This window comes from Haemorhous mexicanus, chromosome 1 (assembly GCF_027477595.1).
Source record: "Haemorhous mexicanus isolate bHaeMex1 chromosome 1, bHaeMex1.pri, whole genome shotgun sequence".
NCBI lineage: Eukaryota > Metazoa > Chordata > Aves > Passeriformes > Fringillidae > Haemorhous > Haemorhous mexicanus.
The window spans coordinates 136,239,992-136,265,674 of record NC_082341.1 but is presented as its reverse complement, the minus strand read 5'-3'; the positions used below and the strand labels follow the sequence as shown (position 1 = coordinate 136,265,674).

At 36.2% G+C, this 25,683-nt stretch overlaps 1 protein-coding gene across 2 annotated transcripts in view; it reads left to right on the top strand.

The window, feature by feature from the left end:
* STK3 (serine/threonine kinase 3) overlaps positions 1-25,683 on the top strand; it is a 141,419-nt gene that overhangs the window by 91,905 nt on the left and 23,831 nt on the right. For both annotated transcript variants that reach the window (XM_059864430.1, XM_059864440.1), the window contains exon 10: positions 238-413. In XM_059864430.1, coding sequence (XP_059720413.1) covers positions 238-413 — 176 coding nt within the window. The remainder of the gene's footprint in view (positions 1-237; positions 414-25,683) is intronic.

The window sequence follows — 25,683 nt, the reverse complement described above, 5'->3', positions numbered from 1 at the left end:
ACACTGAAATGTCTTGAACATTTCTCAACATTGTATCTTGCTACAAAAATATCTGACTTTGAGCTTTTATGCCAGAGATACTCAGGGGACAAACAGAGGCTTGCATCACATACAGATGGCTGTATTAGTTATTGCGAACCCCAGAAAAATTAATTAGTGAAGTTTAATTTATAGTGCATTAATTCTTTAATAATTTGATAGTTTTTTACCTTTTTTGTCTTTTTTCTTTCAACTAAGGAAATGCTACTTCACCACAAGTTCAAAGACCTTCTTTCATGGACTACTTTGATAAACAAGATTCCAAGAATAAAAGCCCTGAAAACTGTAATCAGAACATGCATGAACCTTACCACATATCCAAAAACGTTTTCCCTGATAACTGGAAAGTCCCTCAAGATGGAGACTTTGATTTCGTAAGTACTTTTTTTATTGTTTAATCTCTTACATGCAGTTTATTTTATATGTGCCAAAAATAGTTAATCCCTTTCTATAACTATATTAATACAAATAAAATAAATAACCTTTCAAGAATACTGTCCAGATATCTAATTTTTGTGCCTCATCCTGGTTGTTGAAGTAAGTACACCTGATTAACACAGGACTTTTTTAATGAGGAGTGGTGTGTTACATTATACTACCTTGTAATTACTTTTTTAAAAAATGTTTTTGGTTCCTTAAAATTCATGTGATATAACAACTTTAAAATTTGACCCAATACTGTTAAGAAAAAATAGAATTGCTATAGACATGGAATATTGTTGTCATATTTGTTGGCTACCTCAGTAAAATGATAAGCATTTTAAACTGGATTGGAGCCATTTAATCAATTCCCTTGGAGATCTTTAAGACCACCTACTGTTTTGCACAAGTCATCTTCTTGGTACCATTCCAATAGCACACATCTCTTTACACAGAATTATTCTACCTAACAGAAGTTCATTTATTTTAGGTTGGAGTTTTAACCTCCAAAATATTTGTAGTTTATTTCATTTTGCCAAAATATTTATAGTTTATTTCATTTTGCAAATTATAACAGGGTCAAAAAGAAAATGTTCCTAAGTTATAGGTTGCACTTAAAATGAAATATACAATTAGTGATTACAGACTTGTAAGTAATTATACTTGTTTTTCACCTTGGCTTATTTTTTAACATGTTTCAAGGAAGTCTTTGTTTATCTGTTGTGGATGAAATGCTCATAACTACATTGCAGTAGCTAAATATGATCACATGGTGCCTTTTTGAAGCACACTTGAGATTTCAAGAGAAATGTTGTGTTTAATTTTAGGTAAAAGCTGTAGGCGGGGAATTTTCTTTCCAGTTTTCACTTACTGCATTTCTACTTAAAGCTGACTCTTAAATTTAAAACACTGAGGTAAAGCCAGTTAAATAGCATAGTACAAGCTGTTGCTGCTGGAGAGTTTTGATTTAGTTGGATTTTGGGTGGATTTTTAGTTGGTTTAGTTGGTTTGGGTGGAGTTTTTTTAGGTTTATTTTATTTTTTTTTCCTATCAAATGCAGCAATCATCATCCTGATGATTGACTAACAAAATAGTTGCACTATTCACTGGAAAATAACTGGCAATTGTTTCAGTGGGGTCATTATAGTGGCAAAAAACTGCCTTTAGAACAATTTTTAATTCATTCTATCTTTTCCATTACTTGTGAAGAAATGCAGGCAAAACTTATTCTTTTTGTAAATGCTAAGGTGATAAATCTGTTAGTACCTACTCATTAATAATTCATATGTGGATGAGCATTTGGAATTTCTCGACGTTGCTTGTACAATGAAGTTGCCGTTTTGAAATAAGAACTTGTCCAGAGCAAACCCCAAGCAGTTCTGATCTTCAGAAACTGAACTGTTCAGTTTTGTATGCAAATCTTCCTGGAGGTGGTAGACTGGCAAGTACAGGCTTCAGAATTCTAGAATGGTTCTCTCTAAAGCAAGGGACCTTTAGACGTCATCTAGTCCAGCGTTCCTGCTGTGGACACTGTCATCTTTCATTAGCTGTTTAAAGCTGTAACCTTGAAAACTGCCAATAATGCAGCATCCACAACTTACCTGGGCAATTTTTTCCTGAGTCTGTTGAGATTTATGTGATGTGCAGTTTGTCCTTGGCCTCCTGAAAAGGCAGTGTTGTGAGGCTTGTTGCTACAAAATTATTCTGATTGAAAACCAAATAGGATTTTTTCAAAAGTGAGTAACTATTTGTATGAACTCTGTGTGTGGGATGGTATTTTGATTTAAACATGAAGAAGAGATAAACCATCCTAAGAAAAAGTTTAGGAAGATGCTTCAGTAGTGGATATACTGCTTCAGAGTAGTCCACTCAAAAATACATTTCTCTAAAGCATCTGGTACCAGCCGATGATGTTCAGAATATGGGTTTTAACTGCCTGCTGATTTGAACCACTGGCAATTATTATTTACTTATATATTCAAGAAAGACTTCTATTTATGTTTTTGACAGTGAGTGGCAGTATTGGCAAGTGGCCTGCAAGAGACTTTCTCAAAGGATAAATCAGTGGGCAGCATGCATAATATATTGTCTGTTCTTTGTGAAATCAACATGAATGTTTTCAGTTCCTGACATGAAGTCTTTAAATGATTTATAAAAGGGATAAATGATGGAAACTTTTTGAACTGGATAATTCCATGCTGTTTTGTTTGGAATTAGCCTTAATGGGATCTAAAAAGGTATGCAAATTGTAAGTGATAACAGTCATAATTTTATTTAAAGAAGGGATTGCTACACTGGAGTGGAAATATAAATGATCAAAATACAGCTTAATACTAGTATATTCTAATAGTACTCCAGCTTCCTGTGTAGAAGAGGAAGGATACTCTGTAAGCCAGAAGTCACCAAACTCATTTACAGAATGATGCCATAATTTGCTACCCTCGTAAGCCGAAGACACCATGGCAGTTCTGGCAGCCAGTGGGCACTTCGCTTGTGAGCCAGGGTGAATGACAGGGTCATGCTAAGAAGAAATATTTAAGTGTATTGAATGGAAAGCCCTGCAAATTTATTAATGTATATATGTCTGTTAAAGCATAAAGTAGGAAAAAGAAATGCCGTTGAGGTGGGAAAGAGAAGGAAAAAGAAAGTGAAAACAAACTTGGTAAATCCCTGCAACTAATTAGTTTGCTTATTTCTGTGTATTTTAAGGTGAAACATACAGAGCTGGAAACTATTTCCTGTGGCCAAATAGTGTATTTGCTTTAGGTCACAGTGATACTTTATCCTATTCTTAGTCTATTGTACTGTCTGATAAAACATAGTTATATTATTTGTTAAAATGTACAAATACATGTAATGTGCGTAGAGCTGTTAGTCTTACATACTTGCTGATGTTTTTAGATAATGTAAATAAATTATATAGGAAACTGTTCTCATACTGTGGATAAACAAATATATAAAATAAGGCAAACGAACTTAGTGCTAGGGCTGGTTTGAAAGGCTTGGTGTGAGTATAGTTTTCCACCCTGATGTAAATGTTTTAAAAACTACTTGCCAACACAAATATAACTAAAAGACTTTTCCAAGAAAATAACATGTTTTGGTCATCAATCTGAGCTTTAAAAAAAGTAAATTTTAGCAGCATTATTTGTTCTGTAAGTTCGTATTTATGGTTTGTTTTTTTCCTCTGTTGAAGTACATCTGTTTTGAAATTTAAAAGCTGATCTTAATTCTTTTTCACTGATGTCATATGGGAATTTAAGGTCTATCTCTGACTTTTGGTCCTGCGGGCCTTCAGTTCTGTGATCAGTCTGTGCTGGTTATTGCTGTCATGTTCCAGGAATTGATAAGAAAAAATTGTCACTGCAGACCTTCAAGTTTTACATTGCATTGAATCAGGTATATTGCAAATAACTTAAACTAGACTGAATTCAGTCACTGTATACTCACCTTGAATATGACATTATTCCAAATTTACACTGTTATATTTGCTTCTGGATTTAAAATGCTGTTTTTCGTGCAAAAGGGCTGTTTGGAATTTTTGTACTACATTTCTTCTTGCTTTTTAAAAAGAAACAATGACCAAACAAAAACATTCAAGCTCAAACACTTTTGAATATTTTTCTGTGAGTAGGAATTTATAAAGAGTTGCTGGTTTTAATTTTTGTTTTCCATTATTCTACTGTCTCTTTTTGATGTCTCATGATAAATTCTCAAACCTAAAAGTATGGGCCTTTGATATCAGTGAATATTAGGAAATGTATTTCTGGGGAAGTACTTGTAATGTTTTGCTTTTTCCACTTCAGCCTTTGAAGTGCAGCTGTTGAAGCTCTGATTTGATATACAGCTCTTTCAAAAAACCCAAAATAATGTTTATTCAAACTTCAGCTTTTATATTAAATTGTTAATGTGTATCTCACGCTGAGGGATCACTGTGGAATTTTGCTTACAATGAATTCTACCAGTCTATAGGCAATTCTTTTACACAATTCTTTTCAATTCTTTTTAAGAGGCATGTGGCAGATGGCATAAATAAGGCAGTATTTTTAATTTTAATTTTGTCAGTTTTACTTGGGGTAAGTGATGCTTTATGTACAGCAAACCTTGATGCCTGTAAGTGTAATCAACAAGCTAGTACTCATTGTGAGGAATAGTGGCATAATCTCATTGAATAAGTAAAAATGCAGTAAAGCTCTGTAATGTATGGGTATTAGATTCCTAGGAGTGTTAATGGTGCACGGTCTAAGTAGCTTTTTCATAAGGAGGCTTAACTGTTGACTTTTAGTTCTAGCTCAGAAGTCAGCAGATGGGATTGGAATGAGAGCAAATGATGTGGTTTTTCACCCATCTGACTGGCCAGTCCCTTTAAGAACAGTTGTTTTTTGTAGATATTTTGTATTCCTGTGGCCATGCTGCTGTTAGGATAGCTTTGTTCTTTCCATGGGGAATGTTTCCCATGAAATAGGTACATGCTGGAGAGAGCTTTGTAATAAATGAGTAGTATAACTGCATGTTGTTGTTAAAGCAGCTTGCTTAAATTTTTTTATTGTCTTTCACAGTTGAAGATTTTATGTTGTAGAACATTAATAACAGAAATTCGTTTTCACTAAGAAAATGTGAACTTTTAATTCTGAGCAAGAACAGCTCAACATTTTTGTTATGTGGGGATATTCAGATAGATCTTAGCTTGTGAGATTGATGTGCAATGTGTACGGGTTGTGAAATAACCTGCTGCTTGCGTTTTTACTGTATCATGACATTTTAGGTCTCATTTAGATTTAAAATTACCCTGTAAATCCTTCTGCCCCTTATTAATGTGTGTTAGAGTGGGACGTGATATTAACAAAGTATTTACGTGAACCTAACTGATGATAACCTCTGAATTTACATTAGTCAGAATGAGTTGCTAAACTTCATTTCCACAAATTGAATATGTTATTTCATTTTAAATGAGTCATTTACTTTTTGTTATGAGACAATAACATGTAAAAAGGCAAATCTGTTTATTATAGCAATGCTAGGGTAATGATTTCTGTCTCTGGTAGAATTATTTCCAAACAGGAATGGTATCCAGATTGTTAAATATTAAACAGTGAACATGTAGATCATGCTTTGCATAATAACTGCAGTATCATGTTTAAGTAGATGCATTTTGGGTGACTTAAAGATTCTGGAATAGCAACAAAAAAATAAAAAGCCATCTGTTACTGTAGGCAGATATTTCCCTGGGTTTCAAAAGGTACAAATACATTAGTATATAATAATTTTGGAATAGTAGTACTCAGATACTGAGACTTCAGTTAATATTTACAAATGTATAATTTAGCAATTGATTCTGTAAAAACTTAAATAGCATAAAATTACTGAAGACTATCTAGAATTAAATTAAAACTTCACTAATAAAGCCAAGCTGAGATAACTTCATTGGAAATACATCTTTGTCCACAATCTTGGCTGGGTTTATGCTGACTTCATTTGAGCAGTGATTGAGCTTGTTTGGAACAGTTCTCTTTCTAATTAATTGCAATTAACATATTTAATCTATTTTCAGTCATTTCTGATTCTCTTCAAAGATTTGAAAATTTTCAGTGAAGTATTAATATAGATTCTTTTTGCTTTATTTTTAATTAGTTGTTGAATATCATGAAGCATTTGCAGATGATGACAGGAAAAATGTTTTCTTAACTAAGCAGATACGAAACTTAGGTTTCTGTGTTTGCATGGGCCGTACACACATGAGATAAAGATATTATTGGTGCTGATAGTTTCCACACAAAATTTTATTCCCCTCAGTTCAGGCACAGCTAAAAGGGGAGACACTGTAAAATGAATTTAATGAAAATTACATGCTTTATCTAGGTCATTTTGTGAGGACAGTGTGAACCTCAGCAGTGGAGATTTTCTGTACCTTTCAAAGTAGGTGGCTTTTAGAGAAACTTCTTGTATCTTGGTTGATTATTTACAAAAAATGAAAGGTATGTATGTAGGTAAGTCAGTGGGAGAGGTATTTGTATTAGGAATCCACAGAGGATGGTTTGCACAGTGTAGTTTGTTAGGTTTATCATGCAGCTGTTCAGGAGGGGAGTTTTTGCCAGCCTGACATGTAAACCAGAAGTGAAGTATCGGTTGCTGAAATTTTATAGGCAAAGATAACAGAACAATTTATGACACTTAAAAAAAAATCTCTCTAAGTCCAATACTTACTGATTTAACTTAATCCTGTTTGTATATTCTTATCATGAAAGGAGAATTATTTTTCATACGGAGAGGGGGAAATACAATGCCTAAGCAGAGTGTTTCTCCAAATGGTATTGAATACAGCATCCTTTCTCTTTGTATATGTCCCTTCTTCTATTAGTATGTAAGTAAATAATTAAAAATCAATCCCAGTAATTTTTTTTGGCTGTAAATAGGATCAATACTTTCTGTTCATCTTAAATTGTAGGACTATTATAAGGCTGTTACTCTGACTACTGAGTTAAATGTAACAAAGTGCCAGTGCTATACTTCAGCAGCTTTGGAAAGCGAATCGTGCTATCTGACAAAGATTATATTAATTTTTGTATCTTAAAAGAGCACAGGAAACACCCTTCTAGAACAAAAAGCTTTTTGCATTCTTACATGTTAAACAGAACAAAAGGCTTTTATTTATCATTGACATACACTCTGAAGACAAGGCAAGAGGTCAGGCTTGAATTGCAGCAATTTATTTGAAGTTAGATATAGGAAGAATGGATAACTACATACAACAGGAGACTGCATTGGAGGGTTGCAGAAGTTGCCATTGTTGTAAGTGTTGAAGACTTGGTTATATAAACACATCAGGAACTGTTTTGGTGGAGTTAATCCCACTTGGAGCAGAAGATTGTTATAGGTGACCTGCTCCTGTAAATGTTTCCGATGGCCTTAATATTTCCTCTGGCTTTTTAAACTACTGCTGATGCCTGATGTTTGTAATCATAAAAGATGTTGAGAACACTTAGGTTTTACAAGCTTGAGCTCTCACAAATAGTGACATACTTAATTTGTTTGTTAGGAGCATCAGTGTTTTGGAGGAGCTAGAGCTTGAGTAACCTTAATCTATTTTGCCATTAGCAGTCAACTGTTATTTCCAAACATGAGTCTTCCTCTGAAAAATTTCAGCCAAGATTCAGTCAGTAAGACTTAAGCAGGTTTTCCCTCCCAAAACTTTGTAGGATCCCTGCCATCTTATTTTATCACATAAAAAAATTTCAATGTGCAGCTGTTTTTTACTTACAAAATAGTTTCTGGTGAGAAAACATTTCAAAACTTAATTTTCAGCCAACTTTCAGATTCTTCGTATAGAGTTAAGAATGAATCTACTACACACCAAAGAGTTCAAATGCTTCCATTGTCTTGATGCCTTCTTTTTCACCTCATTAGCTTGAATGAGGAAAATGAGTTGAGAAACTGAAGCATAGCTCTAGTATGTATATTTGATTATATAGCAAGTCTGTAATTTGTGCATAGCTTAAAAAGAACAAAGGAAAGACATGAGTGAAACTGATGAGCTGGGACAGTGCTGCTGGTTTAAAGTAACATCTTGTTACCTTAGTAACCAGTTGTCTGTACTAATATACTTCTTTAGGATCATTGTGTAATAGCTTAGTAATGTGCATAGTTTTGAGAAACTTGTTAAAAAGGCAGTTGTGGCTGGACAAATTTTAAATGTTCCTTTTTTGTCCATCAAACCAATTCAGATTCAGGTCTCTATTATGTTTTCCCTTACAGTTAAAAAAACCCCAAACAAACAGAGAGGGTATTTAATCCAAGGAGTTTTTCATGTGCCATGAATCAGTGTTAGTGTCAAGACAGTGTGCCACACCTTTGTGCATAATGTCTGATCTCCACACTGAATGTTCACACCAAGGAGTGCTTGTTCCAGTTCAGGGTTTCTGCAGAATTCTTTGAAATCATCTTTATGTCAGTATCATGCAAATTTACCACTGGGAAACAAAATCTGCTCTTCTGCTCTTTGCTATGATAATTAATGCTAATGAAAAGGACTAAAAATAAAACCTGTCTTGAGAGAGTGGGTGACTGGAAGATTGTTTTAACTTAATTTTTATAGCTTCTTATTTTCAAGGAGGATTTCTTCATTGTGAAGTTTGGTAAAGAATGGGGTGTTTTTATCAGTTTAGGGTTTTTTGTGCTGGCCCCCCATCCCTTTTTTTTTAGACTCAGATGGGATCTTTGTCAGATAAGCTTCTAGCAATTTAACAGAAAAAGAATTTGGATGAGCGTAGTGACTGTGTGGCTGACTCTGAATAATTGCAAGGCATGTATTAGATTTCGGTGCCTCGTGTTTTGATCAGCAGCCAATAAATACCATGTGTAGACTCTATATTAAGCATAGATGCTAACAATATTTCATAAACAAAATGCTGGAAATTAAGTGGCTGACATTTAATCCTATTGTGCTTTATGAGGAACAGAAAAAAATCTGTGTGGTTTTAGTTTGCAAATATCTTGTAGAATTTGAAGAAAGACACTTCTTCAATGCACGCTTTGTCAATGTGTGCACTAACACATTGACTTGAAGCAGTGGGCTCAAATACTTGGAGTTATTTGTTATTTTTGAATTAATATCTTCAGATATATTATTAGATTTGACTTAGTGCACATATATCAAGTCCAGGGATTGTCTAAAATACTTTGTCTTACATGTAAATTTTATTTTTTTTTCTTACTACTTGCAGAACTTGAAGATGAAAGGGAACTTCTGTGAAACCTGAGAGCAGAATTTGTATTTCTTTAGTTTCTGAATAACTTATTATTCTCATTTACTTGTTTTTTTTTAACGTATTAAAACTATACGTTAAAATTAGCCAAATGTCATTCTTTTACATTAGATCTGTAATTAAATATGCATTATAATCCACATTTACTACTGTTCATGGGGAGTTGCAGCATTGCTGTGAACTAGTAATTTCATTTTTTTGATGTTGCTATTTGTGCCTGGGCAGACATGTGCCTCATGGACAGCACCAGTACTTAAAAAGGGAAAAAAACCCCTATGTGATATCCTCTGGTGTGTGGAGGGTACACCCACACACACAACAAATCCAACAAAGCAAAAAAATAAATTTTTATACCTACTTTATATTTTTATATGAGTAAAAATTTAAAAATAAAGTTATGCAAGCCCAGTATACAAAGCTGTGGTTATTGGCAAACTCTTCATAAAGACTTAATCTCATACTTGCTAAAGTCAGTGGCAAAACTCCTACTGATGTCAATCTTAAGTTTCACTGCTCAGACTGTTAAAGAAGCTACTTTCATTTGTGTGGCTAAATGTGAAACTGCATTTAGATTTTGGGTTAGAAATTTCACAACTCAGACTGTTTCTCTCAGCATTCCTCAGTTTAGGGCAAGTTCACCCCATTCCTAAGAAAGAAACACATGAAGAATTAACACTTTTCTGGTATCTGTTTAATGATCATGGTTTTACATTTGTGTTTGACATTAGAAGTTGTACAGATATAAGAATAGTAATCAGATAATCTAGTTTGTTGATATAAATGTTCCAGGACAAAACTGTTCAGTAGGACAGCTCTAAAGGTACAGTAGCATGGTTATAGCTATTTCAAGAAGCAGTTTGATGCTCAGCTGAGCACTCTGACTTCATTTCCATGACAATTTTTAGTGTGCTGTAGTGAGAACTAAAACAAGTTACCTTAAGCCATTTTGAAAAATGTAATTTCCTTTGCATTGCTGCAGACTAGGGTGATGGGCAAGGTTAGGTCTGCAGCTGAGAAGCAGGAACTTTGTAACTTGTGCAGCCTTGACCACATGATGCTGTATGACCATGCTGTAGTGCTTGTATGTAGCAGATGCAGGGCCAGCTACAGCTCCGTGGAGGGATAGTTAGAGATTGGTATTTGCTGAGTCATAGGAATTGAACCAGGAGTCCTCACTCTGGTCCTCCAGGCCTGCTTATCTCTCTGTGACCCCATAGGCTAGTTTCCCTAACCCTTACAATTGGTCAGTTTTCAATCCTCCCTAACCCTATAAAAGAGGCTGTCTCGGCCCATTTCTTGAGAAGAGCAGCTTCAAGACCCTTCGCGAGACCCTCAGAATAAACCATCGTGGAACCCTTGGCCGCCTTCTCCTCTCTCATCTTTGTCTGCCTTCCAGAAGCCACAGCCAGCCACAGCCCCTACGAGCAAGCTAAGAGCTGAAATCATAAAAGAGCTGATTTTCACTAAGAGCTGACAATCACTAAGCTTGCTAGGGGTCACGGCTGTGCCGCAGTCTGGCCTAGGGCACCCCAGCCTCCAGAGGGCTGAGGTGTCCAGCCTTGAGGCTGCTTGCCTGGGGCACTTACCCTACGAGGGATCAGCTATCCTGCTAAGAAGCTAGCTCCAGTGGCTTCATTTTATTTTACACTTGTAGATGCGAATTAGGTGGAATCTTCTAAAAACATGTTTGAAATTTTTTTCCCCTTGTGGTGTCAATAAAGTCCAGTATATGTAGTTGGTTTTTATATTTCAATATTATACTTTCAAGTAAGAAAGGAGAAAAAAGTGTTACTCAAAGACACTGACCAAACTTTCAAATTACCCTAAGTTACTTAGATGCAAAAAGTTCTGCTAGTAAAAATGACTTCTCTTGAAATAACAATCTCTTTTATTTTGTTGTGTCCTCTTTGAAGATTGTGCTTTTTGGCATGGGGAATTACCTGAAGTGTAAATGGAAGCGGAGGCTTTCTTTCCAAAGTGCAAAATATCTGGGTTACTTTAGGATTGCCATTAATTATAGTCCCACGTTCTAAATGCCATCCATGCACAAGAAGAACATGTATTCTACAGGGATGGTGAACCGCTTAAGGATGCAAACTGTTATGCTGATAATGTTCATAGAGATAGAAATATGGTATTTTTATGGTGCTTGTGATATGTGTGTATAGGATTAAATGGGCTTTTTGTTTTGATTTTGCAAAGTTGTACTATTTTTGTCTAAAGAGTTTCCATTATCTATTAGAATATGACTATGAGGCAAGATGAAGAGACCTGTGTAAGTATGCCTGCATTCAGGCAGGTTCATGTAACAAAGACATTAAATTAAAAAATGAAACTAAGGCTTGTCCTTTTATATTTTCTCTGTGGCTTAAAATTTGGCAATATGTGAGCAACTGTGTACAGTCCACCTTCAGTGCTACTTTGAGGGACAGAGAAGGAATTGGCAGGAGTGTGTTGGTTGTAGTGCAGCTTGATGTGTACATGCTCAACTGTTTTATTTGTTGTCTCATGATTTGTCTTGGCCTCTCTTCCTTGTCATGGGATTTAAAGACCTTGTTTGCAGTCATTGTTCTTCCTTACATAAAGTTCTGATTGGTACTGTTATGGCCTTTTGAAGGAATGATGTTACGGCCAAATAATTCATCTTTAGCTTACACTCAGCGGTTAACAGGATTTAAATCTAAAATTTTGCAGTGCCTCTTTATTTAAAAAAGAAAACTAAAAATCTTAAGTCCCAAACAGTTTTCAGAGTAAAGAATATTTGCAGAGAAAAAGAGATGGAAAAGAGCTGATAAGTCTGAAGGGGATTTCCAAGGGATTTAGGGAGAGCGGTAGGTGGAGGGAGGCCAAACTCCATGTTACTTACGCATCCCTGTGAAACTCAAGAGCCTTGTTTTCTTCTCTCTGTGGGCTGATGACTCTATAGCAACAGCCCAGTGATTATCTCAGAGGTGGGCTAGTTCAAAACTACAGGGGAAAATAGTGACATTGGAAACAGTGGTTAGTTTGAAACTACCTGACCTGTTTTCCATGTTTTAAAGAGCTGTTGCTATGGCAACAGCAGCTCACCGAGGATGAGCGCTGTGAAGTTTCAGCGGTTCGGCAGTCGTGTGTGTGTGGAGCGGCTGGATTGCTTCCAGCATCAAAGTGTGCTCCCTGCACCCACCTTTTTTACAGATTCCTGGGCTACCCTAGAATTAGCACAGATTCGTTAGAAAACATATTTTCCAAACCCTGCTGAGCAGCTGATTAATTTAGCTTGATTTCAATTAATTTTATCCTGTGCACATCTCATCTCATTGCTGCTTCTCAAAATAGAACACGTCCAAAGAGCGATAGTACCCTGTGGTCCTCATACTGTCCTGTCACCAAATACAATGGTAGTTTTCTTCTGCAGTTCCATATCCCATGTTATGGAAGTCAGCAAACATATGCTGTTAGATCATAGGTTAAGGAGAAATTAATTCCAGAGCTGAGACAGATTCATTGAAAAATTATCTGACAGTTCTAATCTGTGAATTGCTATCTGAAATTCCTCTACTGCTGGCTGTTGCTGTTATAACATGCGGTGGTGAGAGGAATTTGCACGTGGCCAGTTCAAGACACAGTTTTAAATTGAAAATTAGTGCAGTGAACTTTGCCTGGCATACAGAGTGTACTGTGCTGCTTGTGAGAACTGTCACTTAGAAGATGGACAGCAATATAGTACGATAACAGAAAGGTTTGGTTAGTAGAGGTGTAATATAATTTTCAATTTAGGGCATTTTTCATGTTATGAAGTTAGAAGAGCGGTTGTAATGTGACCCATGTCTAAAAAAAAAGTACGTAAAGCACCTTAGTTAAGAGGAATACTGGAGCCTTTGCCTTACTGAGTGGGAGGTATGGCAGAGTGGAATATTCTAGCTAGCTGCTTTTTATTTTATTCCCCAAATCTATTGGCATTATTTTGGACTTGTTCTTGTTAAGCCATGGATTGAAAGTCTTCCTTCACCTCTAACAAGCAGATTATAAGACCAAAGAAGGAGAATGTTCATCTGTGATCTTTAGTTTGTTGGTTATGTGGGAAAAAGTAGTATTTGTGAAGAGTTCTCAACCAATCTCACTAAATGCAAGAACAAGTTAAAAAACTGTGTTCAGATGCTGAAATCAAATGGTAAAAAGTTAAGAAGTGACACACTTATGATGACTTGACCCCTTATGGGCTCATTATTTAATTGAGTTTTAACCCATAGTCACGTAATTAAAGAATGTGTTGCAGTGCTATAATTAGGAAAAAAAGCAAAATTAAGGTTGCCTAAGGAATCGTAAGATGTTATTCCCTAATGTCTTCCTAGTATTTGGCTTAACATTCTTTCACAATTTTAGATACAGAATCACAGAATGTAATTTCATATCAATTTATAAAGGAAAAGGAGGGAGAAAAGCAATGCTTATTCTATGCACACACAAAAGCCTTTCATTACACAACATCAGTTAGGTCTAAGCACCGAATTGTTAACTACTGATACCCAGATCACTTATGCTGACCAGCAGAGAGAGGAAGTGCAAAGGAAGAATAGATTACTGGGAGGCTGGATGGAGGGAACAGGGAATATAACAAAACAAGGAAGATCACCTTAGTCTTTCTGCTGGTCATGAGGTGGGATTAATATGAGCAAATGCTTTACTCTGAACAAGACAAAAATGGCTTTGACCGCCAGTCATTTTGGCAGAGAGTCAGTCCAGCCTGGCCTTCGTGTAATAGTGCTTGTCTGACAGAGTTGCCCTGTAGATGTGTTATAAGGCGTACTGAGATGAGACTAGGGACTGATAAGGTAAGATGTGAGATAATGTATCGCTTATTTCTGCTTCCGTGAAAGTGGAAGTAGCCTTAAAATGCTTTTTTGAAAGGGAGTTGGGTTATGTGGTCTTTAAATGTCCCTTTGAACACAAACCATTGAACGATTCTCTGAATATGCATTTGTGGCTCAGAGAGCCATTTGCAGCTGCGTAAAAAAGCACAGGCAGCAAGTCCAGGGAGGTGATTCTTCCCCTCTACTCAGCTCTCATGTATCCTCACTTGAAGTGCTGCATCCAGCCTTGGAATCCGCAGTGCAAGAAAGATGTGGTTTGTTGGACTGAGTCCAAAGGATGAACACAAAAATTATCAGAGAGAGAAAAGGCTGAAGGAGTTGGGGGTTGTTCGATCTGGAGAAGAGAAAGCTATGGGGAAGCCATACTGTGGCCTTTCAATATCTATGGTGGAGTTCTAAAAAAAGATGGAGAGAGACTTTTTACCAGGGCCTGTAGTGGAAGACAAGGTACAATGACTTCAAAACTGATTCAGTGAGCTGGAAGTGCATTTTCAAATGGAAAGATTTTTTTATAAGTTTGCTGAGACACTGGAACAGGTTGCACTGAGAACTTGTGGATGCTCCATTCATGGAAGTGTTCAAATATTGGATGGGGCTTTGAGAAGCCTGATCTAGGGGGAGATGCCCTTTCCTATGGCAAGGGGGTTGTATTACAAATGTTCTTTAAAGGTCTCTTCTAACGCAAATCATTCTGTGTTTCTATGAGAACTATGAGGAGGGAAGGAGTGGCAACAAAGAATTGTTATTGACTGACCATAACTGCTCAGCCTCAATCCCTCTGTGCTGTTGGGGGAGTAGTGGCTATGAGTGGCAGAGTCTGTAATGAAGGAGTGAATCAAGCCTGGGAAGGGAAAGAGACCAGGTGTTGCTTCAGTGGCTTTCTGTTGTTGGTTGGTTCTCACTACACAAATCTATTTATATTGACAATAAATTTGCCCCATGTCAAAAATGTTTTGCCTGCAGTGGTAAGTGGTAAGCAATCTCCTCATCTTTATTTTGAGACACAGGCTTTCTCATCCTATTTTCTCCCCCATGCCTCATAAGAAAATGGACAGAGTGAGCAACTGGATGGGCATTTGGCTGTTAGCAAGACTTTGCCCACCTCACCAGCTAAGACTCATTAGAGGAATCTTCTATAGCTAGAAGCTCATCTTCATCTCTGACATAAGAAGAAGTTTTCATGATCTGTGTCATGTCTTCTCTCTCTTTTCCTGATACAGCACTTCTGTCATGCAGTCACAGCTCAGTAAGTAAGAAGTGCTGTTGCAGATGCTCGCTTTATTGGAAAGAGTGCCAGGTCTAGTTCCCCCTCAGTGATCTAAAGCACAAATACCATCTGTCCTACAGTTAAGATCACTTCAGTGAGTTTCTACATAACTGCTCACACATGCCAGATACAGATAATCAGTCTAGCTGCTTTTTCATTTCTTTTTTTGGAACTGTCCTCAAATTGCCCCATGACACATGTACAGAAGTACTGCTTCCAAATTCCTGCTCATTAAAGTTATCAGCTTTCTCTGGAACTTCTTAGAAGAAGGTCTTGTCTGCATTAGAAGGGCTACAGGGTGGCCTGAATGCATTTCTTGGCTGTTCACTGGAGTGACTCACTGTCCTCAGAATTGTGATTGTCAGAGCTGGCTTGGAGCTTTCTTGGTATTTTGCAACAGCTAGGTGCTTGGCAAGTAGGTACACAGGTGAATATCTCAATCTTACAGCTGGTGATGTTCATGAGGCAAGCACATGCTTTGTTCAGATACACCCAAAGGCCAGTTGTGGTTGAAGCAATTGGTTTCACCTAGCCCATCTCACCACATTCTCCCGTGTGGTACTTGAGTCTTAGGAAGAGTCTAAGCCTCTGTGTGTCAAGAATGCCAAGAACATACCAGGGCAATAATTTCTGTGAACAAAAACGGAGGCATGAGATCTTTATGCTCTGCAGAAAAGGTGACTATATGTGGAATTGATACATCTGTATAAGACTCGTATTGACTAAGCCTCATAATATTGGGTAGTGAGGACTGGAGAATTTTGAGTAAACAGGCTTCAAAAAGATACTCAAGCCAGTTTTGTGGCACTTGAGATGCTTAAATGGGCCCATTTTTCCCTGATAATGAAAAGGAAATATTTTTTATTAGGTGAATAAATATTTTTCATTGTGCTCTGGTTTATCCACAGGGTTCTATTTGGATAACTCTGTAATCCGCTCATTACAGTAATTTTACTCATCTCTTTCCTGCAACTTTATTTACAGATTTACAAAATATTCCAAGTTGGAAGAACCCACTAGGATCATTGAGTCCAACTCTAAGTGAATGGCCACATGGGGATCAAACTTGCAGCCTTGTCATTATTAGCACCATGCTCTACCCAGCTGAGCTAATTTTGGGGTTGATTATTGGTGATCCTTAGAAAGTTACAATATTCAAAAGACTTAAGTTATTCCAAGCTTCGTGAAGGCAGTTTTTATTCTACAATAAAAATTAGCTGTTATCTTCTCCATGATAACAGCTAATTTTGGGTTTTCAGGCTTGCTATCATGGGACTTTCATTGCCTGATGCCTTAGGTGTTACTCCAGATTGTGGAAAGTCTCCTGATCCTCTGAGAACGGCCATATCAATAAAAGTGCTCAGAAGTTCACTATATGTACACCCACAGCCAAGCAAAGCAGTTTCTGTGGGTGGTGGCCAGCTTTGTACTCATCCTCTGTGTTTTAAGGGGGAGGTCTCATTGGTCAGAATAATTTTTTGAAGACAAAAAAAGCAGTTTTTCTTTGGGCACTCTTTAGGAGTACACCTTGTTCCTGGAATGAGTTCATTGTATTCTTAAGCAAAATTTCCCAATAGGAAAATTTATAATAAGAGTTTTCTGGCTGATCTAATGAAGCAGCATTTTATTGAGACTTTAATGTTACCTTTACATCCCCTTATGGATCATCCGTGTAAGCTCATGGCTGTGTGATGATCACTCCTTCAATTTTTAATTCTTTGAGTTCAAATAATATTTCCTAGTGATTTCCACATACTTAGGAAAATACATCTTGAGTCATACTGGCTTTCTTTACATTGGAAAAAACTGTGTAAGTTTGCATTTTATGTGATTCTTGCAATGTGTGACTGAAGCCAGAAAATCACCCTGCCTGTGTTCTTACTAAAGTCACACACATCTGAGATACCAGGATTTTTCTTAATGTGGACAAGAAAGTTTAGAAAGATTGTTCAGCTTTTCAAAGAGATGGCATAAATGCCTGTGTGTGGTGATTTCCCTGCAGGGAGACAATGTGGTAGCATGCTGGGTCAGGATCTACTGCAAGAGGGCCAGAGGTATGATTCATATGTATCCACATGAGCACAAGTGTGCTTTGAGATGAGAAATATGTCTATCCCTGAGACTTGCTGATTTGTCCCTATACATTCCATATGTGCTTTTGCTTTTTTGTGAGCATGGTACCATCGCTGAGGGCTTCTGTGCATGATGCAGCTCCAGTGGTTCTTAAGAACTGCTTTCCTTAAGGTTTTACATATCTTCATCTGTCAAAACCACTGGGTTCAGCTTGGAATGGAACTTCTTCAGGAAATTGCATTCATGGGTGTATTCCTAACTATGTATGAGGTCTCAGTAAAAGTTGCTGGGGATTCTGGATGTGAGAAACCAAGGGTGCACGTTTACCAGTTGGTACCTCATGTAGGCAACCTCCACAGCATGACATAGCTGTGTCATGAGTATTTCAAAGACCAAAAAACCCCAGTCTTTCTAGGTTTGTGCATAGAGCATCACATTTCAAGGACATTCTGGTTACTGCTCAGTAGCTTATTTTAGGTGGTGCTGTATATTATTATTTTAAGAAAAGAAAAAAGGCCCTTTGAGAATTAAACAGCAAATTTCAGGATGGAAGCTTTTGCGTTCATCCACTAGTGGAATGAAATAATAGGAATTAAGAGACAAAGAAATGTAAATTCAGAAGAAACTTCCATTTGAGGAATCCTACATCTAAATGTGTGTTTCTTTGCATAACAACCACTCAGTTAAGTTTTGGGGTTGTTAATTTCACACACTATTGCAAGAAAATGAAAATAATAAAACTACCATGAGGCTGCAAGTCTTCTGGTAACACTGGAAACTGTAAGGCTTGTTCTCTTACTGCCAGTTTTATGATTTTGATTTTCTGTTTGGGAGAATAACTGGGATTTCTGTTCAGTTGCAAGGCATTCTGGGACAAAGATGAAAGGAGAAACTTCAGCAGCAATCAAAATTAGAGGAAAGCTCAGACTGCAGTTATTCTCCATGGCAATACAATCTAATTGTAACCATATTAGACAAGCAGAATTGTGGAGGTAAATAGTTGGTGTAATATACTGAGTTATACATTTACACATTAATATGACTATAGAAGACATTTACATTCTCTTATTTTAGCAGCTGTTGGTATTTTGGTTAAAACTAAAATTCTTTGGATTGCCATACAGTTTGAAAAAAAAGAAAGACTAGAAAGAAGATGGCTCTTGAAGTTGGGTAGAAGGTGGTTGGAGTTTTTTTTGAGAGGCTGCTTTGTTTCTGTTGGAATTGGTGTCAAATCTAGTCACCTGATAACTCTGTAAGTAAAATAGGGTGTCAAAACCTGTTCTGCACTTTCCTGTGTAAGATTAATGAGAGCATTTGCAACCCTTGTCTTAAATGTTTTTTTCTTGCCTTTTGTTTCCTCTTGCCGGTATACAAACAGACTCACTTTGTCTCTTCATTTCACCTTTTCATTCACTACAAATGTTAAGCACAGCACTGTGTGGTACTAGTTAATGAATGAATGGTTAGATCATATAATTTGTATGAAATTAATCCCTGTCAACTGTGATTTTTCATGTTTTTCAGTATGGACTCTGAAGATTTTCTAGCTAATAATTTGTACTATCTTCTCTAAGGCCCTTAATACCAGGAATAAGATCTCACAACATAGTCCAAGGCAAAAATCACCCACTATAAAAAAGCATTCCTACAAACCACCAAATTACATGAATGACACACTGAGACTGAAGATAATGGGTCCATCTCTGCTTTCTACAATTCATAAGAATTTTAATAATCTTGGCAGCATCCCTAAGGATAAATTCCTTATTCTATTCTATTCCTTATTCTAAAACTATTCAAGTTTTCTTTTATCTGTAAGGTTTATCTCTGGCTTTGCCTCTCTAAGAATACCTAATGACACTCCTTGACTCTCTCATCCCCCTTTTTTTGCTAGTCCCAGGTTTCTACCTCTAATTCAGCAAAGTATTAAGTTGGCTTGCCCGTGTTATTTATGTTGTAATGTACAAATTGTGTCTATAATAACACTTCTTTAGTCAAGAGTCTATCTTCAGTTATCTTGCAGGAAAAATCTGCAGAGTCTCAAGAGTAGTGTGCACCTGCCACTAAATTGTGAGTAGACAGGGTTACTGGGAAAACACCTTGCATTTGAGAAAAACTTGCTCCTGTTGCTAATTTGTGGGCAGGCAAAGTTTTTCCAAAAACATGTATCTAAATACATTACTGCTTGAGGATCATTGATTTCTGACCTTATCTCTTTGGAGTTTTCCAGAACAATCTAGAAAAAATGACTCATTGAGTTGTTGGGGAATTGTACATGTTATTTTCTTCCTTCAAATTAAAAGCAGAAAAGTCAAAAAATATTATAAATAGATGGTTTTCTTGCAAAGGATATAAAAGGTGATCTATGTAGACTATCATGGTTTTTTGTGATCTTTCAAAATTTTTATTTCAGGTAAACTGGAGTTTCACTTTATGTTTTAAATGAGACATAACATAAAGAAAACATTAAGCACAAAACCACACAAATCTACAGGGAATATCCAATATAATATCCAAAATTAGAAAAATGTTTTATTCTTTCGGTGGTTTTTGAGCTCCTTGTACTTGGGATGTGTTCATGTGGTAATTTGAATTTGAATACGTGTGGGAGGTTGTCCTAAAGTAAATTAACAACTAAATATTGATTCCAGTAGTTTCTTTTCTTATCTTTTACTCTGTTGTTTTTATTTAGTAAAGTAGTTCTTGTCTAAACTCTTATTAATCTGAAAAATGAGAGATTAAAATTCCTTGCTCTTTTCTGTATCCCTACTAAAGTAAATGTGCTACCAAGTACTTTTTCCAGATTAGCTTAACATGTCTGAATCAAAGGTACTTCCATTACTTTCCTTGGGGGGGCTGTGTCACAGTTTTATAGATCTGTCAGCTAAACAATATTTTTTTATCTTCAGTTTAAAGTTTTATGATCTTATGAATAACTGAAGCTCCTTGAACAATTTTCAACAATTCCTACTCCTCCAATGAAGAATAAATTACTCAAGTTATATAGGTTACTAAATCTTCCCTTGCATGTCTGCCTTAGGGAGAGGAATACTGCACAACTAGAACAAGATATGTATGAATGTTTAAATACCCACCCCAGGAGTTATTAAAAAGATTTGGTATTTGTGTCTACTTTGAAGATCCCTGAAACACAACCAAGTGATCAGTAGCAGTAAAGAATATGATCCGTTCCCCGTGTGTCGATTCTCTACATGCATCAGGAGCATTCTCAGGTGGGAATAGCTGGTTCTCTGGGACAGGACATCTCTCAGCTGAACACTAATTTTGAACTGTGACAAGTCATCCCTGGCTCTGGAACCAGAGCACAGGAAACTCTTATAAAAACCTTGTGAAAACCCTTATAAATACCTTGACAGCAGCCAGGGGAGATTAGTTGGGCTGTGTGTCATCTTCTTGAAGGAGCTACTTTTTCTTCCTACAGTTGAACAGACTCTAGGCAGACTCAGAAAAAAAGTTTTTGAGCTGCGTCTTTTTTTTTTTTTTTGACAAAAGACAAAATACTGCCAAATGAAAAACCAACCTAACAAAAGTCCTCTGTTGTTTCATGTGCAAGCCGTTTTTAGATACCATGTAAATAAATTATTGGTCTCACAGAAGGAAGAGGTTAGCCACTGGCAGACAGCAAGGAATTTATCCTTAGGGATGCTGCCAGGATTATTAAAATTCTTATGAATTGTAGAAAGCAGAGATGGACCCATTATCTTCAGTCTCAGTGTGTCATTCATGTAATTTGGTGGTTTGTAGGAATGCTTTTTTATAGTGGGTGATTTTTGCCTTGGACTATGTTGTGAGATCTTATTCCTGGTATTAAGGGCCTTAGAGAAGATAGTATCTACTACTATACATAACTTGAGATAGGTTAATTCAATTCACTTCCATAAGTATGAATGCCAACTTAAGGAAACAGAGTTTGAAACTTTTAAGTTAATCTCTTGGTTCCAGTACAAAGGAGGAAAAGGTAACAGGGATAAATTTGTGCTAATTTTTAGGATTGTGTTCTTATTTTCACTATAGACTGACCTTTCTTGCAATATTTTTGACAACTATATTGTGCTGTCATTTGAACAGTAATATAATTAACTATGTGCTTTGAACAATTCAGAGACTAAATAATGTCAAGTTTTTGGATCAGATTTAAATGAAGAAAAAGATTATTTTAATTTGCTCATATTATGCTTGTGAAGTGCTGATTTTTATTTTGCTATTTAGGAAATAAACTTCCGGAGAAACTATCATAGTTTTCAATTTGTAGTTAAACTGTATTTTAACTATTTGTGCCCATTAATTTCAGAGTTTGTGAGAACATTAGAGCATAGAGCATTTTGCCCTGTATAGTCTCAAGGCTTTTTTTCCAGATTACCTTTTTAACTGCTGTTGTTGATTTTATTCCTCTGTGCTAATGTTACATGCCTGTTTGCTCCAGGTTGTTTATGTCACTAACATTGTTTGATGGACAGGATTATTTCCATTTCGAAGCAAGACAGCCATGCTAGCTCTGAAGAGAATGAAATACTGTTTGAATTTATGACACATTATTTTTGTAGTATGTTAGTGGGTGCCATGTTTGTGTGTTTGGCATATAGCCTATGTTGTGAAAACAGGATTTTCTGGTAGAGCTGAAACAACATAATTGCACTGACAGAGACCTTTTGGTTGAGAGAACACAGTGAAAAGGATTCAGATCTGAGTATTTATTCAAGGACTTCCTTAATTATAGTCTAGTAATGGAAAAAAATTAATAAATGCTGTTGTCAGGAGAATGATGACAGAGAAACAGAAAGTGAGTGATTTCACAATGAGTTCATAGCAGAGCTGGAATAAGACAGGAGTCCTGCCATCAGGTCTCATGTGAAGTATAAATTCTGCTCACTTCCATGTGTCTCATATCTTCATTTTCTAGGATGTATTGCTTTGTAAAAAATCTCATTTAGATCATATCCCTTCCTGGGCAGTTTGCAATGTGTGTGTGTCAGGCAGTGGAGTCTTGGTTTGGATGCTATTGCATTTCAGTTAAATAATAAGTGATATATATAGTTATTTAATCACAGTCTATTACATATATGGTGTATGTTGTACAATCTTTTCTTACTATTTAATTTAATATATTTCTTGAATTCTGTCAGTGAGGTATTAAAAGTTTAGGATTCTTCACTCCTTTAGACATTGTTATTATTAGTTTGCCAGCTAAGTAAATTAAGTGATGGATGTTTGTCAACATTCATGGCAACCCTGAATATATTTGCTTATCTATATAGGATACTTTTATATTAATTAGTTGAAACTATTAATTGGTGAAGAATTATTGTTTTCAAAAAATACTACCTATTCAGACCTGACATACATTCAAAACACTCACTTTGTCATCTATGTTCAAAACATTGTCAGTGTCAGCAGTGACAGTAATCTGTTCCCATGCTGAAACATTGTCAGAATCTCTAATAACCAACTTCTCTGCCTATACGTGCTGGAGTATTCTGTTTTGGAAGTGTGCTGTGGTCAGCAGGATGGAACACAGACCAATATTCTGTGAGTACATCTTTGAATGCCAGCTCTTTGGGAAATAGCCAAAGAGCTATTGGGAGATCTTTGTTGAGCATGCTCAGATTCTAATTCTTGTCCTTCCTTAATATTATTATTCACATAATTTACCTCAAATGCACTTCACATTTGCTGCACTGACATGCTTAGGTGGGAAGCTTTAGGGCTGTAACAATAATCAATATAAAATTATACATGATCTGGTTATATTACAGAAATTTTAGGCCTTACTGAATTTTGAGTAGGCATTACATTCTGTTGACTTTAAATCCCAGATGCTTTAATAAATATGCTTCTTAGCATTACTTGATCACAAGTAGAATTAAAAAACATTATCAGATGTGTGAATTCATTATTATATTGAAACATTCTTTTAAAACCGACCTGTCTCTGAAACTCTTCAACACAACTGAAAAGGGAATTAAAGCAAATATTCAGTTTCAAGCAGATAAGTAACCACATGACAGCAGTAGAATCCCCAATGTATTTAACTAAGTTTCTGGTATTTATAACCCTTTGTTGCTTCTTTTGTAGCATGTTGTCATGGCTATCGCATTGTGTTCCCTTTGTTCATAGATGCAATACATAGATGCAATACAAAACCACTAAAAATAGTTCAGCTTCAGCTTCTACAAGCTGTTGCTTGGCAAATCTAGATCTGGTGTAGTCTAATACATTAAACTTATCAGTAGTGCAGACTTGGTGTTTACCTATAGAACTGTTTATAGCACTATTGAAATCTAAGAGGGATTTGCATTAATAATGAGGCAAGCCATAGAGTGTATACAGATGTTTCCTAATGCAATAAGTCTGTTGCTCTAAAGGTATATGATCACATTTGGAAAATCACTATTGCATGTCTTGGCAGTTCGTTAAAAACTGAAAACTTAAAGTTAACCATTATTTTGATAGACTAAGTTCAAGGTCACCCTTTGTTTAAATGATGTTTTGTTTTCTGTAATTAGACCATGCCAGGTGTATTAAGTATGTAATTAAAACCAGAAGGTTTGGCTAATTCAGAGTAAATGAGAACGAAATACAAGGTCATTATTCGTCTCTCGTGAGACTCCAGAAGAACAGTGCACATGGAACTGTTTATAAAACATTTTGCATGGTCAAAAATTCCTTTAGGTTGCTGTCCATGGCTTTTAAATTAAACTGCTCACAGATTTTTACCAAAGTACCTGTAGCATAGAAATGTATTCCCATGCCTAGTGTTGAATTTGAATGGAAATAAAATATATATGATGTATAATTTTATGGCATAGATTTAAAAAAGAAAAAAGGGATAGTAGGAGAGCCTGTGGCGCAGTCTGTTATTAAGGTGAACTTCCACTGACAGGCACAGTACTGAGCAACTTGTTCAAAGCATCACAAATAATGCCTGAAAGGGAATTACTGCTTTTTTATTAGTGAGTTGAATTTCTTGCACTGTAAATACTTAGTGTAGTACAACAGTGGCAAATTTCCTCCACTGTACACAGTAATCAAACCTTAATGAAAGCAAAATTCATAATGATATTCATTGCTTCTGGACCTCTGACCTCCCCTGAGGCCCCTGTATGGGGGCTCCCCAGTATGGGGCTGGAGTGGATTTGAACTGGAGTGGATCTGAGCAGCCCAGGGCTGCGTCCATGGAATTTGGTTTAACCAGGAAGACTTCTGTGGTCTTCCATCTCCCAAGGTTAGTGTTCTCTCTTTTTTTTTTTTTTTTTTAACCATGTATATTTTTGGGAAGAGTTGAAAAGAAATAAAGAGTGTTGCTTCAGTTCCCTTATATGAAAATGAAATCCCTTAGATTTGTCATACAAAAATTAAAATAGTCCAAAGCTATTTACAGAATAGCTTTACTTACAGAAGTGATAGGTGTTTGGCTCTTGGGGATTTTGTGAGTGTTTATGGGGAGTTCAGTTTTTTGGGTTGTTTTCTTTTGGGGATTGGGGTTTTTTTGTTGTTGTTTTGGTTTAGTTACTTGGAGAGTGGGTTAGGTTTTTTCCTGTTGTTGTTTTGTGTTGCTTGGTTGTGTTTTGTTTTAGTGGTTCTTTTTTTTAAAAGAAAATTGGGTTCATGCTATTAATACCATAATTTGGAATATCATAAGTTTACCTCACTGAATTCAGGTGAAACAAGGAATATCTATACTTCGCTATTTTGAATATTACTATACAGTTAAAATTAAAAGAACTACATTGTTTCTTCCATGTTTTCTTCAAACTACAGTGTCTGAAGAAAAGACACTGAAAATGCTTCAGAAGAGCATTGAAAATGCTTTTCAGTGAGAGTATCAGTATCTTTACTCTATTTAAAAGTGACTAGGAACTGAGAAATGTCTTAGAAGAGAAGCCAGCCATGTGAATGCAAGAAGCACTCACCAGAAGCAAGTTGCTGAACTTCATGCTTATACCTTGTTTCCTGAGGGAGGAAATTCAAAATGCTTACACAGAATAGATGGACAATTCCTTTTACCATTTGTTTTTCTTTAGAGATAGGACCAGAATTTCAGCAAGCCTGGAAACTGTGACAAATGACTTAGCATGAGGGGATAATTCTTAATTTTTGGCTCATATTCCGTTATCTCTTCTAGAACTTAAGCTTGTTAAATTCTCAGATGAGGAAGAAGGAGTACCATGGTGTTGCTGGGCTGGTTTAGTTGTAGCTATGGGAATATGATAATGTTTGGCATTACTTTCATGTCTAGATGGCTGCTTAT